This window comes from Prunus avium, chromosome 8, assembly GCF_965620075.1.
Source record: "Prunus avium chromosome 8, drPruAviu1.hap1.1, whole genome shotgun sequence".
NCBI lineage: Eukaryota > Viridiplantae > Streptophyta > Magnoliopsida > Rosales > Rosaceae > Prunus > Prunus avium.
Genome location: NC_142291.1, coordinates 29,539,096 through 29,557,440, shown reverse-complemented (window position 1 = coordinate 29,557,440; position 18,345 = coordinate 29,539,096). Strand labels below are relative to the sequence as shown.

Genomic DNA, 18,345 nt, shown 5'->3' with positions numbered 1-18,345 from the left:
CATAATGGACCACACGTGGAGTCAAGTCCATATTGGAGTCAAACATTCAAGCCCAACACGTAAACACCACATATTGGGTAAAAGATAAGGGGAAACATTCAAGCCCAACATATGAACACCACATGTTGGGTAAGGAGTAAGGGTAAAGGCCCAGCAATTCAAGCCCAGACAATAAACCCACTTTGATACCATGTTAAATTTCAGAGAAACGGGTCATTGGCCCACTACTAGCAACACTGATATTGTCCCCAACTTAACCACCTACAAAGCCCGGTAGGTGTGAGGTTTTATCACAAAAGGCCTCGGTACAATTAGTAGTGGAACCATTCCCATCACGTGGGACCACCACATAGTGGGCCACACGTAGAGCCAAGTCCACATTGGAGTTAAACATTCAAGCCTAACACGTGAACACCACATATTGGGTATGGGGTAAGGGTAAACATTCAAGCCCAACATGTGAATACCACATGTTGGGTAAGAAGTAAGGGTAAAGGCCCAGTAATTCAAACCCAGACAATAAATGCACTCTGATACAATGTTAAATTTCAGAGAGACAGGTCATTGGCCCACTACTAGCAACACCGATATTGTCCCCAACTTAACCACCTACAAAGCCCAGTAGGTGTGAGGTTTTATCACAAAAGGCCTCAATGCAATTAGTAGTGGAACTATTCATTATATTGTTATATTTTATTTTGTCAAGTTTCCGATATGGGACTTTATTCTTCAACACTTTAATCGATCCAACAACAAAAATTGAAGAAGGAGAAGAGAAGGAGACGAGTGATAGCTCTGGACTGAGGAACGTGGAAGAGAGGGTGTAAAGACGAACGATGGGAATGAGAAGAGAGACGATAGCGTGAAGAAAAAAAAAGGGGGTTATTTATGGAATTTTGAAAGTTTCATTCCAGCACCTCTTCAAAATTGATTCCCACATAATCAAAAAATGAAAGCAGCTCATCACATGCTTTCCTAATTTCTTTCTCTCATAGCAATTATTCAAAATAAATAATTTTATTATCACTTCTCAAACATGTTGGGCTTTCAAAAATTTCAAAATAATCACTTATAGCCCCAAATAAGCAATGTCAAACGGGCACTTAATATATGATATATCCACCTCAGAAAAAAAAATTATATCCACCACTTCATTTAAGTTGATTCCACATAAATATTAATAAATTAAAATTACATATGGTAGGAGCTCTTGATTCTTAACCTAGCAGATCATAGGTTTATTGTATTTTTGTTTTTGCTTTATTTTAATTAATAAATTGATGAATCATGGGGTTTTGATTTTATGCTCCTTGTTGAATAATTTGTTTAACATTCCAATATATATGCTCTCTTTTTTTTTTTAGTATTTTCGTTGAAGATTTTGTTTTAGGAGGCCCATATTACTCAATTTGTACATATATATAGAGAGTTTCAATCGAGTGTTTCCCTTAAATAATAAAATTTGAGGGACTTTGTTATAAGCCCACTCGGCATTGTGCCGTAATAATTTGAACCATCTACTTTTTATATATTACCTCAAAGATCATCTCTAGAAACACTCGAATTCATAACTATTTAATCACTCAATTAAATAGTTGTCATTTTGGTATTTTTTTGAAACACCGTGTTCGTCTATTTCGTGAGTAATTTTCAATTTGTTTAATGGGATTTTTGTAGAAATGTCATCTGAACTTATACATTAGTTTCAATTTGTCACCTTAAAGAAAAATTTAGTCGAAATGTCACATAAAGTTTTCAAAATCCATGATTTGTCACTTGACTTTAACGTCATCCAATTTTCCATCCATTTTAAAGGGTATTTTAGTCTTTCCAATATGTAAACCTCTGTGAAGCTCTTTTTTCAACCAAAAAAAAAAAAAAGACATAAGTCAAGAACAATATTTTTACGCCTAAACAACAGTTAGACTTTAGGGTTTCAATCTTTTTTAAGGCATATCTGCTAGTTGTCAGCGACATTGGGATTGATGGCAACTCTACGCTACAGAGTCACTAGGAACCCTCCAAACTACGGTAAAGCTTTGCTTTCTACTTGGGAATCTCCGAAGTTTTTGCTTTTTATATGACAATGGGAGATTTGATTCATGGGATCCTTTTTTCTTTCTTTATGTTCTTTGGCTTTATTTATATGCTGTTGCTTTGTTTTTGTGCCTTAGGTGAACGTGTATTGTCCTTTTGCAAGTCAATTACTTTGTTGTGTGGGGATGTGTCGGTTGCAATTGTTATATTTTATATAAATGTTAATTTGAGTATTTGTGTAGGTGATTGTGATTTATTTACCATGGAAAATCACCATGGGGGTCACTTTATAGAGCAATGTGATGGGAACTTGAATTATGTTGCTAGGCATGTGGCTTGGTATGATAATTTAAATCAAGATTTGATGTCAAAATGGGATCTTGAGGGTTGTGCTGAGAGTTTAGGGTATAGCAAGACGTCAACATGTTATTATAGATTGCCAAATGGAGGGGAATGTAGGAAATTGAAGAATGACTCTGATTTTTGGGCTTTAGTTACTATATTGCCCCCAAATAGAGTGGCAATTGTGTACATAGTTGATGACAACTCTGTCCCAAATATTGAGAGTCAAGTTGCAATCAATACTTGTGTGGAGTCAAGCCCTAATCAAGAAGAACCAAAAGGTCCACATCCTAGGCAATTACTTTGTGCTATTGGGATAGATGCCAATAATGGCATGTATCCAATAGCATATGCCATTGTTGAAATAAAAAATAGGTGCACGTGGACTTGGTTCCTAGTGATACTCATCAATGATTTGAGGATTGATAATGGGTTTTCTTGGGTCTTTATGTCAGACAAGCAGAAAGGTCTATTGAGATCTGTTGAAGACCTTGTTCCTAGTGTTGAACATAGGCATTGTGTTTGACACTTGTATAATAATTTCAAGAAAGGTCACAATGGAATGGCACTTAAGCAAATACTTTGGGAAGCAGCAAGGGCAACCACCATTCCTGGGTTTAAAGCACATATGACTAGGATGGAAATTGAAGATGGAAGCGCAGTAGGATGGTTTGATGACAAGCCTGCAAAGCATTGGAGTAGATCCCATTTTAGGACTACATCAAAATGTGATATCTTGTTGAATAATTTATGTGAGTCTTTTAACAGTGTAATATTAGGTGCAAGAGATAAACCAATATTGACTATGATGGAGAGGATTAGGACATATCTGATGGTGAGAATGGCAAGAATGAGAGAGACTGCAGATAAGTGGACTTGTGATGTTAGCCCTAGAGTGTTTAAAATTGTTGAGAAAAACAAATTAGAAAGTGGTTCTTGCATTCCTTGTCTTGCTGGTGAGAATAAGTAGGAAAATGCTAGGGAGACCAACTTGGGATACCAACTTGTGTACCAACTCTCTAATAGAGCGTGGGACCCATTGTATTGGTGGGCTCCACCTCTATTAGAGAGTTGGTACACAAGTTGGTATCCCAAGTTGGTCTCCTTAGCATGACCCGAATAAGTATCAAGTGAGGCATATTAGTGGGGCACAGTTTGTGGTGGATTTGACAGCCCACACTTGTTCATGTTGGAGGGGGGATCTCACTGGAATTCCTTGTTCTCATGGCATTTCTGCAATATATAGAAGAGAGGAGGATCCATACAATGGTGACCCATGAATTTTTATAGGGGTAGGCTAAATAATTTTTTTTTATAGAGGAGATATATTATAAGGCTTTTTTTCTCATGAAACAAAAATGTAAATAAAATTTTATAAATCAAACAAAGTCACATTACAAGCAAATATAACACAAAAAAGTACAAAATATAAATAAATATCAAATCAAACATATTGTCCAACTTCAAAAAAATATGTTCAATTGCAAGAAATACTAGACACCAAAAATCATATATGCTAATTAATACTTCAAGTTGCAAAAATAAAACATATGTCAACAATCTCCAAAAGATTTCACCCAAACCCTAAATCATAAAAACTTAACAACAACAATTAAAATTGGAAATTGAATATATAAAAAAGGAGAAAAACTTACCAAGATTGAAGAACCCACTGAAGATAGGTTGGTACAATTTTTTAGAGGAGGAGAGCTATTTCCTCTAGGCTCTCAAGGTTCAAATATGGCGTTTTGGGTGGCTAGAAGAATTTTTTAAAATGTTTGCTCTCTATGGGTGTAGCCCAATATAAGTACAATTAGAATAGCTCAAGTTGGTAGAGCCTTAGCGTGAGTTCTGCTTCTAATCAAATTTATATAGGTTTGGATTGATGTTTATTATTTCCTATATGCTTCAGGAGTGGGCTTATTTTAAATAGAGCTATTATTTACTTTACTTAAATTGGGCTATTATTAGTTTATTATTAGTTTATTATATTTATTTGGTGCAGTGGACTAATATTTATTGGAGTAGGAATAAACTTAACCATATTTAATATTTAGAAATCTTCCCACTCCAACCTAGGCATAAATCCGCCCTTGGATCCATACAACTATGTTCACTCTTGTTACAAGAAACCAGTATTCTTAAGAGCCTACAAGCCTTATATCAACCCAATGGCTGGTGAAGAATATTGGCCAGTGACAAACCATCAGCCTATTAGACCCCCCAAATATCACAAGCAAGCCGGGAGACCAGGGTGCTCAGATGTAGGGAGCCAGATGAGGTTCGACCTCCTTCAAATCCAAACAAACTTCGAAGATGCTTAATCAAGATCAACTGCAGCAAGTGTGGCCAAGAAGGCCATAATGCTACTACTTGTGAAAGGAGGAAGCAAGCAAAAAGAGCTCAAGTATACAGATAATGAGATTTTATGTTTTATTTTTATTTCATTAAATGTTGAGAAGTTGGCAATGAAATTTGATTTGGTACAGGTGAATGGAGAAGGTGATCCAAGAGGGCAAACTTCAGCAAATCCAAGCCAACAACAGTCACACACAAATGGAGGAAATAGGACAAGTGAAACCTCAGCAAATCAAGCACACTCTGTACCAAGAGGAATACAATCTGCAAGAAATATGTCTGAATCCAATGCACAAGTCTCAAACCCAAGTTCTTCTTCTACAAGAGCAAGCACAATAAAAACCAACACCAAGTCTTATGCCAAGAAGAATAACGTATGGAAACCATAAAGCACTTAGGTTTAATTGGTCTTGGTACCATGCAAAGCTTATTTTACAAACAGATAAAAATTGGGATTATGTTTTGAGGTGCTGTAGCTTTGTGGCCTCGGTACAAGTTGTAGACTTGGTCACGTTTTGAACCTATTTTGTGAACTCATTTTGGCTACTTTTGTTTTGTATATCAATTTCCAGATAATGTCTTTTGTCAATTTCTTTCTCAAATTTGAATTAGTACCTATGATTATTTCCCCAAAAAAATTGAAACCATAAAGTTTGAGTGTTGTTCAGTAGTAAAAGTCTTGCTTTTTGGGGTTTTAACTCCTTCTTTTTCACCAAATAATGAGCTTCAAAGAGGGTTTACATAGCTTTATATTTAAATTTTTTTTTTTAAAAAAAAAAAGAAAAAAAAAAAGAGGATTTACATATTAGAAAGACTAAAATACCCTTTTAAAATGGATGGAAAATTGGATGACGTTAAAGTCAGGTGACAAATCATGGATTTTGAAAACGTTAAGGTGATATTTTGCTTTAATTTTTTTTAAAGGTGATAAACTGAAACTGATGTATAAGTTTAGATGACATTTCTACAAAAATCATTTGTTTAAATTTTTTATAAAAATAATTTTTAAATAATAACTTGAAAAATATAGACCGTTCAAATTATTAATGCACATTGCGTAGTGATTGTGGGTCCTTCAAATTTTAAAGAATTCCCTCAATATGTTAAGGATAATGCTATCAACAGTAACTCTTAAAAGCATTAAGCTACTACTCTCGACATGTAGATGACTCCAAACCACTGATGAAGATGAGTTGGCACATACATCAACGGCTATCACTTGCTCTTGATGTTATAAAAGGGGGCTATTGCTCTGTAATAGCACTAGTGTAGTGCTTTATGTTAACCGACGTTTTGTTAATTACGTTGTGCTACCACACCTAACCTTACTTGCCTATTTTAGATGCTTTCATCTTCATCCTCTTGTAGAAGTGGACCCACATCATTATCATATTTGACATTTACTGAATCTTAACGGATAAGAATGACATTTCGGCTTGGCTTAATAAGAACACTTCTTGTGGGTTCACTGGGATTATATTCAGTCACATAGAGAGAGAGAGAGAGAGAGAGAGATGCTGGTGTCTCTTGGCATTCACCAAAAGCCATATTAAGGTATTAAGGTAAGTACCAACTTCAAACTACCATATATTTTTCTCTTTTCACTCCTAACAAAATTTTCTGAGAATCTGGTTAGCTTCTAATGCTGTAAATAAACTCCGAAAACGTATAATTCCTCGAAAATTACATATCGGAATTAAATATTAAGTTTAGTGGTACTTTTCTTTTTAATATTTCGGAGATATCCCAAATCAGAATCTTCTATAAGCCAGATATTATCCATTAACTGATCTACGCGTTTTGCTATTCATGTTAATTTTGTAGTATATAAATGCAAGGGACTTGTCAATGAATATGGATAAGGAAGGGGGATAAGGAAGAGGGATAAGGGGAGAATATATAGGAGGAAGAAGAAAAAGACACAAAAATAATCTTCAAGCTCAAGCGACAGCCAGCCATGGTGATCCAGAGGCTGGAAATGTGTATAGAGCTGCTGAAACTGGCCCTGGAGTTTGTCCTCGTTGTAGCTCAGGCAGTGGAGATAGCCCTTCAGCACAACATGTCTCCGTTCACCAGCTCTTCGGCTTATAGCAGTGCTCCGGTTCATTTTGTTGGTTTTCTTCCTTAAGTTATATTCATCATTTTCATGTCTCATGTAAAGCTTCAGGTTGGTACAAATTAATTAATTGCACTTTTTTAAGAGCTTGATTTCCTTTTTCCAGTAGAGATTTGTAGCTTTATTCATTTGTGAGAAAAGTCTACCCATATATATATGCTTGTGAATTTAGTCATGGAATTTTTTTGGCCATATGATTTACAACTCATATGGTAATGTTTGAGCCCATTGTCAATTTTCAATCTCCATTGCTTAATATTTTTTTTAATGCTTCTGGGAATTTTAGTATGGCAATATGGCTGGTTAATTTTACTCATACTGCTCATGGGATTGCCTTTATTTTTATTTTACTACAAACGGTATTCTACTTTAATCTAATCTAAACTACGAGATAAGGGAATTCGAACTAGGGAGCACATCCGCACTAATTAGCCTGACTAAGTTCATGTCTATGGGATTGCATTTTCACTAATGGAAAACAGCTCATAAGGCATTGTTCTATATTTGTGCTCTTTGAGGCAAAAAACAAACTCAAGTGTTTTTGTTGTTTTTTAATGGCAATGATGCTTACCTTTGTTCATAAGACAAGAGTTTGTAATATGTGGCAAACTTTATAAAGCACAACAAAAATAGATCGTTTGTGCATCTGTTCTGAAAAGCTAATTAGGGTTTAGGATATTTCAGCTACTTTTTTAGTTGTTGTCCCTAATTTGTTTTCATTGAATATTTTAAAACTCTAATTGGAATTCTTTAAGAGGAGGGTCTTTATCAAACCAAAAATATCTTCTTTTTTTATTGAGGGATAACTTGTAAAGTTCACTGTGAAGTTCACTGTGAAGAGGAGGGTCCAGAGCATAATTTGTAACAAATGTTGAAGTTCACTACAAAAAGGTCACACATCCACTAAACTCCAAGGCAAATGATGCTAAATTATTTAATTTCTGAAATTAAATATCTTGGATGTATCTAAATTATTGATTCCAGACAAATGATGCTTTACTGTCTGGTTGGATATTAGCCTAATAGGAAATCCAATTTCCATGGCTTTTAATTTTACAAAATAACTTAACAATTAAGAATATTTTTCAGAAATTCTTTGGATATGCATCCACAGCTCTAATGCCTTAGAAATCATGACCATGTGATCAGATCCTGTGACTTCCACCACACTGTTTGGCCTGTTGCTCTTAATCATCCACCGTTGAAGATCCTTCTTCCCCACCAAATCTCCGCCCGATAAGACGTAAACCCGATTGACCAACCCGTATTTCTCATGGGTTAGCTTGAGTTCTTTGGATTGGTCCTCTTCACTAAACAAACGTTGTGGTCTCATTAACATGGAGCCCAGTGCTACATCCTGCACCAAATTAAGATCCGTTTTATATGGACGGTAGGATTTTGTTGGTTGATGATGATCCAACGGTTAGATTTCACTTACCTCAATTGGGCTGAGTTGGTACACCTTTGTTGCCAAGAACAACGGGCCGAATATGAGAATATGGTTGCCAAGACTGTGACCAACAAGGATACTATTCTTTTCCTCTTATGGTTTGTAAACTTGAGGTTTACCAGAGCAGCAATTTGGTGATCTCAGATATGGCGATCTCAAAAACCAAGGTAGAGAGCACTTGTCAAAGCTTCCACCTTTTGTCCTGTAAAATAAAAAATCTCAAAGCCAAGAAAGAAGCTTTTTGGTTTTGGCTTTTGTTGATGCTTTAGGCTTGGTGGGAGGGTCACTACATACTATAACTGCTAATGCTGGGTCTGAGTCATCACTAGCCAACCAGTGTGACCATATGCACAAAGCCTTTTGTATGTTTCCCAGCATTTGGAATCTTTGTGATGTTATCAAATCACCTGCGAAGTTTGTCCAGTACTATGTTGTAACTTGTAAGCCACATATTTAATAGAGTTTGTGAGTGGATCCACACTTTATTAGAAATCTGGTATACAATGCGGTAAGTAAATATGATACATGTAGCATCGTTCAAATTTGCCTTCGACTATGTAAAAATTTGTAAGAAATCCATGTTAGCCCACAATTATTTTTGTGTACATAGACTAATTATTGTAAAGCATAGCACACGTCTTTCTCTTTTTGGGGTTCATAACTTATTCCGAAACCCTGAAATGATAAAGCTGGATGTTTTCAGCATTGTGTTTCTTGAAATTACTGAGCTTTCTGTGACTCAAAAACTTGCCCCAGCTGTAAGGCTTATATTTTGCAGGGTCTTCTTGTTCATGCGTCAGCTCCTCCAAGGGCTTGACTAGGGTATAGTGTGCTGGGTCGACAAAGTAGGGAATGGAAAACCTTCCCTTCTCTGAATTCACCAACACCCTTTGTTCCACACTCTAATATCTGTCATTGCTCCAAACCTGCATAAAATGGAGAATGAAAGTATAAAAATAAGTAGAGGAGCTAAACGCAATTGCGCAAAATGCGAGTGTTAAATGTTGAAACCAATTGTGTCCCACATCGGAGAGAGGGAAGGAGAAAGAGTACTTTAAATAGAATTACCCCACTCCAACTAATACCGAGGCCTTTTGTGATAAAAACCCACACCTGAGGATTGTGCAGGTGGTAAAGTGGGGACAGTATCGGTGTTGTTGGAGTGGGCCCTCGGCCCGTTAACCTGGAAAATTTGACATTAAATTGCTACCCTACAGCAGTAATTGGTACCTTGGTTCTAACAAGTTTTTGAAAAATAATCTGCACACAAAAGTACTTAGTATGAAGTTTGGAGAGTGGAACCTGAATAATGTCACCAACATTGATGATATAGGCATTTGGGGTAGGTTTAACCTGAATCCACTCTCCATCTCTCTTCCTCTTCACTTCCAATCCTCCGACCTCATCCTGAGCAAGCACGGTTAAAGCACCGCTATCCTTGTGGCGCCCAACGCCGAGAGCTAACTGAGGGGAAGGGCAAGGTGGATAGTAGTTGAGTCTGATAAAACTTGTCTGATCTTTGAAGTAGCTGTTGAACCTGTCTGCTGGCAAGCCTAGGCTCAAGGCTGTAAGTCCCATCAACTTTAGAGCTAGCTTTTCCACTTCTTCAGTATACTCTTCACACGCCACCCTGCTCAAAGCATGCAGTGTCTGGTTATTAGATCGTATAAGTGATCAAGTTCCAAATTTGTATTTAACCCTTTAATGCAAAGGGTCCTTACAGCACAAGCAGTTATCTTTTCAATTGAGAGCTAGTGTTCTTTGATTAGCTCCTAAGCATTTTCATTATGAATCACAGGTGTTCTAGATTTCTTTAACCATTTTATTGCTTCTCTTTTTTTGTTTTCATCTTTGTATAATCATATGATTACCTAAAATATGTTGTGAATTAGAACCAACTCACTCCCCTTTAGACCTTGTTGTTGATGGACTTTTTTTTTTTTTTGGTGAACTGGGGGGGTAGAACCCCAAAGACAAACAGCAACTACTCACTACAGACTAGCCGAGTCCTAGTGACTCCAGTCAGATCATCAACAAGGCTAGCACCAACCCAACTAGGGGCCATATCAAAAAGGCAAACACCTAAGTCCATATTGTAGCTCCATTGCGCAATACAGTCAGCAACCACATTTCTTTCTCTATAAATGTGTTGGAGCGCACAAGTCTCAAACTTTCCCATAAGCTCCCAGCAACAAGAAGCCAGAGAAGCCACAGGATGTAAACCAAGAGTAGTAGAATTCTTCACTAACTTAACAGCCACTGCAGAGTCCATTTCCACCGTTGTTGATGGACTTTTGACAAGACTCCAAGATGGATGAATCTTACACACACACACAGAAAATAATCAAGCACAAAAGACACAAGTGTTTATAGAGGTTCAGCAATTTGCCTACATCCTCTTTGGTGATCCCCTTGAGAAATTTCACTAGTGAAGATAGGTTACAACTTTGGTTTACAAAAGGAAACCCCCTTAGAACACTACCCACACAATCTATTTCTCTCTCACCCTGCTCAACACCTTGATACACTTGAGAATTCTCTCCTCTTCTTGACTCACTAGTTTCCAGCTACTTTTCTTCCAACTCTCTCTATCTCTCTTACAATTTCAGACTTGCTCACTCTTTCCTTTAATACATGAGCCTCTAGACTTGAGAGAAGACCCTTGCTTTGTCTCCTACGTTCTGCCCTTGAGTACCTGACATAGACCACAGGTTAGGCCAGCCACAAGCTATGTATTGATGGTTACTTGTGTAGCCACCCTATATAGAACCATAGGGTGGTTACACCTTGAAAACAAGTCTTCCAATGTCCTTCAATGCTACCTCCAACCTCCCAACTGATTTCCAACGTTCTTCTGACTTAGAAGTGACCCCTAGAGTCCTTGCAAGTAGGTAGGAGGCGATAGCCCTTGAAAATGGAGTCCAAAACTCGAGGAATCAGAAACAGCACGTGCTGGGCGACCGGTCGCTGGTAGCTTGCGACCGGTCGCAAGAAGGTTTCGCTCCAGGCCTCGACTCTGCCTGAAAGCGACCGGTCGCAAATAGCCAGCGACCGGTCGCCAGTCGACTTCGCTCCAGACTTCGACTCTGCCTGAAAACGACCGGTCGCAAATAGCCAGCGACCGGTCGCTAGTCGACTTCGCTCCAGACTTCGACTCTGCCTGAAAACGACCGGTCGCAAATAGCCAGCGACCGGTCGCTTGTCCAAGACTTAGTATCTTTTATGCGAGCCAATTTTCCAACAAAATAAGCATGTTCTTCTTAGTGATCATTGAGTTACCTTAGTTCTGGAGGATACTCAGGCCACTGGTTAGTCCACTTTGTCTCTTCCTTGTCCTCAGGATCAAGGGAAGCTGGCATTAACATTGGCTCCTCCACTGCGAAATCAAACACCTCCTTCCAGTCTCTTACATTCTTGGTGTGCTCAGTGTCATAGTAACCAAACAAACTTTTTTCATCCCTCGTAATCTTCTTCTTCTTATCCAATAGCACCCCATGGTTGATCACTTGGAAGAACCCCCACTCTTTGCATGCATTGCCTATTTCTCAAGCAACCCCTTCAATGGCTTTAGGGTCAGAAATGTTGTCTGAGGAGTTTAGGGGAGACAGGTCAATCAATGGTATGCCTTCAGCTTCGGTGGCGGAGAGTTTGGGCCTGTGCTCAGGGTCTTGGATGAAAGCTGGATCAACCTCCCCCATGGATGGTGAAGTTAATTTGGAAGCTAAGCCGCTCAATGGTATTTTGTTTTTTGTTTTTGCAAGCAAGCTAATAGAAGAATGGTATACGAGTGGTTGAAGTTTTATCTTGAATCTGGATGGGTTCTTGTCAATTAGTAGTGTGACGGTTTGTGCTTGCTGTTAGGAACGGTGGATCAAATACAATTGTCCCACGTCAGAAAAGGAACTGTCCATAAATGGATTAATTAAGCGGTAGCTCTTTCTAAATTGTACTGCAATTCAAAAAAAATTTAAATGAGGGGTGGGATTGAGATAGATTTTAGCAGGTTAGTAAGTTCATTCATCCTAAGAACCCAAAACAGCCAATGTCACAAATTAATCAAAACCCAAAGCGTTCTCGTTGTTGAAGCAAAATAAATGTTTGTAGATAATTATATTACTGATCTTAGTGACACTTTAACCACACAATGTTCAGAAGTTACACACAGGTCACTTCTCTATAGAACAATGCATTATTTTCTGAATCGATATACAGCACGGTATGCACAGGGAGCTAAAATAACAATAGTAGCACTTAGCAAAACTCCTTGTACTCCGAACTTATTCCAATACCCTGAAATGATAAATCTGGATGTTTTCAGTACTGAGTTTCTTGAAATTACTGAGCTTTCTATGTGTGATAAACTTGCCCCATCTGTAGGGCTTATACTTGGCAGGGTTTCGTTCATCGGTCAGCTCCTCCAAGGGCTTGACTTGTGTGTAGTGTGCTGGGCTGAGGAAGAAGGGAATGGAAAACCTTTCCTTCTCTGAGTTCACCATCACCCTGTGTTCCACACTCTCATATCTCTCATTGCTCCAAACCTGTATAAACATTTCTTTGTTATGTGCACAACAATATATAGCGTGCATTGACTAATTAACATATCCTGTAGGTTGGTGTGATTATGTTCTAGATCTAGATTGGTGTGTGTGTGTGTGTGTCCTTTTAGGTTCTTATGCTGTTAGAAGTGGAAAGCAAGCTTGGCCAGTAACAACTTTCAAAAGTAATCTGAACATAAGTACTATGAAGAGTGGAACCTGAATAACATCACCAACATTGATGATATAGGCATTTGGGGTAGGTTTCACCCGAATCCACTCCCCGTCTGTTTTTCTCTTCACTTCCAATCCTCCAACATCATCTTGAGCTAGCACGGTTAATGCACCACCATCCTTGTGGCGCCCAACACCGAGAGCTAACTGAGGGGAAGGGCAAGGTGGATAGTGGTTGAGTCTGATAAAACTTGTTCGGTCTTTGAAGTAGCTGTTGAACCTGTCTTCTGGCAAGCCTAGACTCAAGGCTATAAGTCCCATCAACTTCAGAGCTAGCTTTTCTACTTCTTGAGCATACTCTTCACACGCCGGTCTGGTCAAGGCATGCAGTGTAGCTATTAGATCATATTCATATATAAATCAGGTTCCAAAATTTATGTTTAACACTTCAATGCAGGGTTCTTACAGCACAAACAGTTAAGTTACCAAGTGAGAAAGCTAGCATTTCTTTACTTGATACACATTATAATTCAAAGGTGATTTTGGAATTACAGGAACATAAAAAATGTAATTGACCCTTTGGTTGGTTGCTCAGCAATTTCTTAGATTGAGGTACCTTAGTTCAGGAGGATTCTCAGGCCATTGGTTTATCCACTCTGTCTCTTCTTTGTCCTCAGGATCAGGGGAAGCTGGGACTAATTTAGGCTTCTCCGCTACGAAATCAAACACCTCCTTCCAGTCTCTAACATTCTTGGTGTGCTCAGTGTCATAGTAGCCCACCACAATTTTTTCATCCCTCCTAATCTTCCTCTTCTCCTCCAAGGGCTGAGCAAAGAACTTCCTAGCAGCTGTCTCAATCTTTTCGCGCTTATCCAACGCGACTCCATGGTTGATCACTTGGAAGAAACCCCAGTCCTTGCAAGCACTGCCTATTTCTCTAACAAGCCCTTCAATGGCTTTAAGTTCAGAAATGGAATCTGAGGCAGGGATACTATTTATAGGAGAAAGATCAATCAATGGTATGCCTTCAGCTTCAATTATGGAGAGTTTTGGCCTGTGCTCAGGGTCTTGAATGAAAGCTGGATCAACCTCTCCCATGGCTGGTATTTTTGATTTGGAAGGTAAAGCCACTCTGTGGTTTTAATTTTAACTTTTTGCAAGAAGAGCTAATAGAAGAGTTATAATGGAAGCCTTATCTTGAACCTGGACGGGTTTGGTCAATTGTTAGGTGGAGTTGGTAAGTTACTAAGTGCTGCAGCACGGTTTGTTTTGGAAGATTGTGGCTGTTGTGCTTTCATGGGCTGTATTTTTCTGTACTATTATGCCATTGCAGACGTAGATCAAAATAATTGGTACAAATAGTGACTTTGACACTAACATATTTCTCTTCCTAGAGAACCCAAAACAGACAATGCCAGAGTCCAACATTCACTCTCTTTTTTTTTTTTTATTTGATCTCAAAGTTACTCTTTAAAATTTTCAACAAACAGTATTGCAGAAGTGTACTGAGAAAATATATTGCAGATTTTTGGACTTAACCAAGAGATCTTGTGCTGTTTTTTACTGCTTGCATATGTATCAACTTAAATTGATTCTTTCTGGATAAATCAATATGTAATGACTGATTTGAGAAGAAAAATGCATTTGTCTCTCTTTTCTTTTTTCTTTGAGCTGAAACTGGTTTTCTAGATGTTCCTCCACGGGTGCTGGAATCCAAAATACTTCGGTTTTTCATTTGCAGAGGGAAGGACATAAATTTTATTTCTTTATTTAAATATATATCGAAAGCAACGGGGTCTTACTGTTGTCCATTAACTTATCTTAACTTAGTTTTGTGATGAATAATGCTAAAAGGGTTCTCAGGAATTTGTTCTTAGTCTTTGAAGCAATTTACTGTAATATTCCTAGATTGGTGCACTAGATACTAAGTTATATAAAGTTTGATACTAGATGCTAAGTTATATAAAGTTTGATAAGAGTTTAAATTAGGTTATACCTTGAGGCCCAAAATCTTGTGAAATAAGGAAAGTTTTGAAGCCAATTAAAGGGGTCCTATTTATTTCCTTTTGCATGAATCGTTGCTTGATGGGCTTTGACTGTTAGTCAAGTCGGCCCTTGGTGATGAGTAGAGACGACTTAAACTAGCCCTATATAAGCTTAAGACCCTACTCTCATCAAACACATTCTCTAACTCTAATATCATCATAAAGAGATAGCTGATATAGTTTCTGAGATAGCAGAAGTATTGAGCCGTTCGTGTCATTGCTAGTGTTGTTGTTGCTGCAATTGAATGAGTTCTGAGATCGTGTACTCAAGGAAGACGGCGCGCCAGGTATGTCTTCTATGTATTTCAAGTTGTGTGAAAGATCATGAACACTTATATAGAAAATCTAACACATGGTTACTCACACACAATGAGATCGTTTTTCAAGCATGACTATTGCAATTTCTTTATCCGTTGATGCATGACTATTTTGGTTTATGTTTAAAATTTTGATGACAGTTTAAACATGTTTTCTGCATACTATGAATATTAAAGCATCTGGAAAAAAACATGTTTCAATATCTTCAAAACTTTAAACTCGTTTTTGACCTACTAGATGATCTTAAAACCCTAACAACGGCCTTATATTAGTACAAAGTAGTAGGCTCTGTTAGTTACCCCATTCCCTATTCGGAAAGGTATTTTGGGTTAAAAACGAACACCGAAAACACAGTTCATTGCAATTTTAGGGTTTTCTCTTATATTGTGTTTTGTTTGGTTATTTTTTATGCTACATAGGAATTTGGTTTTGTTCTCAGAATCAACAAATTTTTCATAACAAAACAAAACTTAAATACTCAAATCCTAAAGAAATAATCAAAATTGTTTCATACTAGCTATATAACTTGATAAGTTTATTCAACAAATAGAATATATCCTGTAATCCATTTATGATGGCACAAGATAACACGTAATTTGTTGTAAGCTATAAGTAATCTCTTGCCACAAAGGTGTGATACTTAATTAATGAAGCTTGCATATGCTATTTGTTAGTTTTGTGAAATAAAGTTAAACTTAAAAACTGTTTTCTCTTAACAAATTGAGAATCGGTTTCTAAGGAAGTACTTATACTTTCCTTTGCAAATCCCTATAGCATCAAATCCTTAATCAATTTTGGTTAAGGTGGGAGGGTCACTACATACTATAACTGCTAATTCTGGGTCTGAGTCATCACTAGCCAACTAGTGTGACCATATGCACAAAGCCTTTTGTATGTTTCCCAGCATTTGGAATCTTTGTGATGTTATCAAATCACCTGCGAAGTTTGTCCAGTACTATGTTGTAACTTGTAAGCCACATATTTAATAGAGTTTGTGAGTGGATCCACACTTTATTAGAAATCTGGTATACAATGCGGTAAGTAAATATGATACATGTAGCATCGTTCAAATTTGCCTTCGACTATGTAAAAATTTGTAAGAAGTCCATGTTAGCACACAATTATTTTTGCGTACATAGACCAATTATTGTAAAGGATAGCACACGTCTTTCTCTTTTGAGGGGTCATAACTTATTCGGAAACCCTGAAATGATAAAGCTGGATGTTTTCAGCATTGTATTTCTTGAAATTACTGAGGTTTCTGTGAGTCAAAAACTTGCCCCAGCTGTAAGGCTTATATTTTGCAGGGTCTTCTTGTTCATGGGTCAGCTCCTCCAAGGGCTTGACTAGGGTATAGTGCGCTGGGTTGACAAAGTAGGGAATGGAAAACCTTCCCTTCTCTGAATTCACCAACACCCTGTGTTCCACACTCTCATATCTGTCATTGCTCCAAACCTGCATAAAATGGAGAATGAAAGTATAAAAATAAGTAGAGGAGCTAAACGCAATTGTGCAAAATGTGAGTGTTAAAATCGCTACCCTATAGACTATAGTAGTAATTGGTACCTTGGTTCTAACAAGTTTTTGAAAAATTTACCTTGGTTCTAACGAGTTTTTGAAAAATAAACTGCACACAAGTACTTAGTATGAAGTTTGAAGAGTGGAACCTGAATAATGTCACCAACATTGATGATATAGGCATTTGGGGTAGGTTTAACCTGAATCCACTCTCCATCTCTCTTCCTCTTCACTTCCAATCCTCCGACCTCATCCTGAGCAAGCACAGTTAAAGCACCGCTATCCTTGTGGCGCCCAACACCGAGAGCTAACTGAGGGGAAGGGCAAGGTGGATAGTAGTTGAGTCTGATAAAACTTGTTTGATCTTTGAAGTAGCTGTTGAACCTGTCTACTGGCAAGCCTAGGCTCAAGGCTATAAGTCCCATCAACTTTAGAGCTAGCTTTTCTACTTCTTCAGTATACTCTTCACACGCCACCCTGCTCAAAGCATGCAGTGTCTAGTTATTAGATCATATAAGTGATCAAGTTCCAAAGTTGTTTTTAACCCTTTAATGCAAAGGTTCCTTACAGCACAAACAGTTATCATTTCAATTGAGAGCTAGTGTTCTTTGATTGGCTCCTAAGCATTTTCATTATGAATCACAGGTGTTCTAGATTTCTTTAACATTTTATTGCTTCTCTGTTTTTTGTTTTCATCTTTGTATAATCATATGATTACCTAAAATAAGCATGTTCTTCTTAGTGATCATTGAGTTACCTTAGTTCTGGAGGATACTCAGGCCACTTGTTTGTCCACTTTGTCTCTTCCTTGTCCTCAGGATCAAGGGAAGCTGGCATTAACATTGGCTCCTCCACTGCGAAATCAAACAACTCCTTCCAGTCTCTTACATTCTTGGTGTGCTCAGTGTCATAGTAACCAAACATACTTTTTTCATCCCTCGTGATCTTCCTCTTCTCCTCCAAAGGCTGAGCAAAAAATTTCCTAGCAGCAGCCTCGATCTTTTTGTGCTTATCCAATAGCACCCCATGGTTGATCACTTGGAAGAACCCCCACTCTTTGCATGCATTGCCTATTTCTCTGACAACCCCTTCAATGGCTTTAGGGTCAGAAATGTTGTCTGAGGAGTTTAGGGGGGACAGGTCAATCAATGGTATGCCTTCAGTTTCGGTGACGGAGAGTTTGGGCCTGTGCTCAGGGTCTTGGATGAAAGCTGGATCAACCTCTCCCATGGATGGTGAATTTGATTTGGAAGCTAAGCTGCTCAATGGTATTTTGTTTTCTGTTTTTGCAAGAAAGCTAATAGAAAAATGGTAGGTTTTATAATATGAGTGGTTGAAGTTTTATCTTGAATCTGGACAGGTTCTTGTCAATGAGTTGGGCAGGTGTGATTGTATTCATATGTGAAGTCCAGAGCATAATTTATAACAAATGTTGAAGTTCACTACAAAAAG

General features: G+C 37.8%; 2 protein-coding genes, 1 long non-coding RNA gene and 1 pseudogene across 4 annotated transcripts; 1 reads left to right on the top strand and 3 right to left on the bottom strand.

The window, feature by feature from the left end:
* Positions 1-6,016: 6,016 nt before the first annotated feature.
* Positions 6,017-7,095, top strand: LOC110762939 (uncharacterized). Its single transcript, XR_015826500.1, has 2 exons — positions 6,017-6,291; positions 6,562-7,095. It is a non-coding gene; the product is annotated as an uncharacterized LOC110762939 (long non-coding RNA).
* Positions 7,096-8,727: 1,632 nt separating this feature from the next.
* Positions 8,728-12,029, bottom strand: LOC110762936 (fe(II)/2-oxoglutarate-dependent dioxygenase 4-like; annotated as a pseudogene). The gene is made up of 3 exons (XR_015826499.1): positions 11,583-12,029; positions 9,606-9,936; positions 8,728-9,229 (listed from the first exon to the last, which is right to left on the bottom strand). The product of XR_015826499.1 is annotated as a fe(II)/2-oxoglutarate-dependent dioxygenase 4-like (transcript).
* Positions 12,030-12,380: 351 nt separating this feature from the next.
* On the bottom strand, positions 12,381-14,234 carry LOC148292502 (protein LATERAL BRANCHING OXIDOREDUCTASE 1-like). The gene is made up of 3 exons (XM_088244932.1): positions 13,629-14,234; positions 13,058-13,385; positions 12,381-12,841 (listed from the first exon to the last, which is right to left on the bottom strand). The coding sequence occupies exons 1-3, from the start codon at positions 14,108-14,110 to the stop codon at positions 12,581-12,583; spliced, it is 1,071 nt and encodes a 356-aa protein (XP_088101058.1). The 5' UTR covers positions 14,111-14,234; the 3' UTR covers positions 12,381-12,580.
* Positions 14,235-16,354: 2,120 nt separating this feature from the next.
* On the bottom strand, positions 16,355-18,292 carry LOC110765971 (protein LATERAL BRANCHING OXIDOREDUCTASE 1-like). The gene is made up of 3 exons (XM_088245086.1): positions 17,651-18,292; positions 17,043-17,370; positions 16,355-16,830 (listed from the first exon to the last, which is right to left on the bottom strand). Exons 1-3 carry the CDS (start codon positions 18,121-18,123, stop codon positions 16,567-16,569), a joined length of 1,065 nt encoding a protein of 354 aa, XP_088101212.1. The 5' UTR covers positions 18,124-18,292; the 3' UTR covers positions 16,355-16,566.
* Between the last annotated feature and the right edge of the window lie 53 nt (positions 18,293-18,345).

Coding starts and splice junctions, on each gene's coding strand:
- LOC148292502 (XM_088244932.1), bottom strand. CDS start 14,110: ATGGGAGAGGTTGATCCAGCTTTCATTCAAGACCCTGAGCACAGGCCA. Junction 13,386..13,628: donor GAGAATCCTCCTGAACTAAG/GTACCTCAATCT, acceptor TGCCTTGACCAG/ACCGGCGTGTGAAGAGTATG. Junction 12,842..13,057: donor ATGTTGGTGATGTTATTCAG/GTTCCACTCTTC, acceptor ATGTTTATACAG/GTTTGGAGCAATGAGAGATA.
- LOC110765971 (XM_088245086.1), bottom strand. CDS start 18,123: ATGGGAGAGGTTGATCCAGCTTTCATCCAAGACCCTGAGCACAGGCCC. Junction 17,371..17,650: donor GAGTATCCTCCAGAACTAAG/GTAACTCAATGA, acceptor TGCTTTGAGCAG/GGTGGCGTGTGAAGAGTATA. Junction 16,831..17,042: donor ATGTTGGTGACATTATTCAG/GTTCCACTCTTC, acceptor CATTTTATGCAG/GTTTGGAGCAATGACAGATA.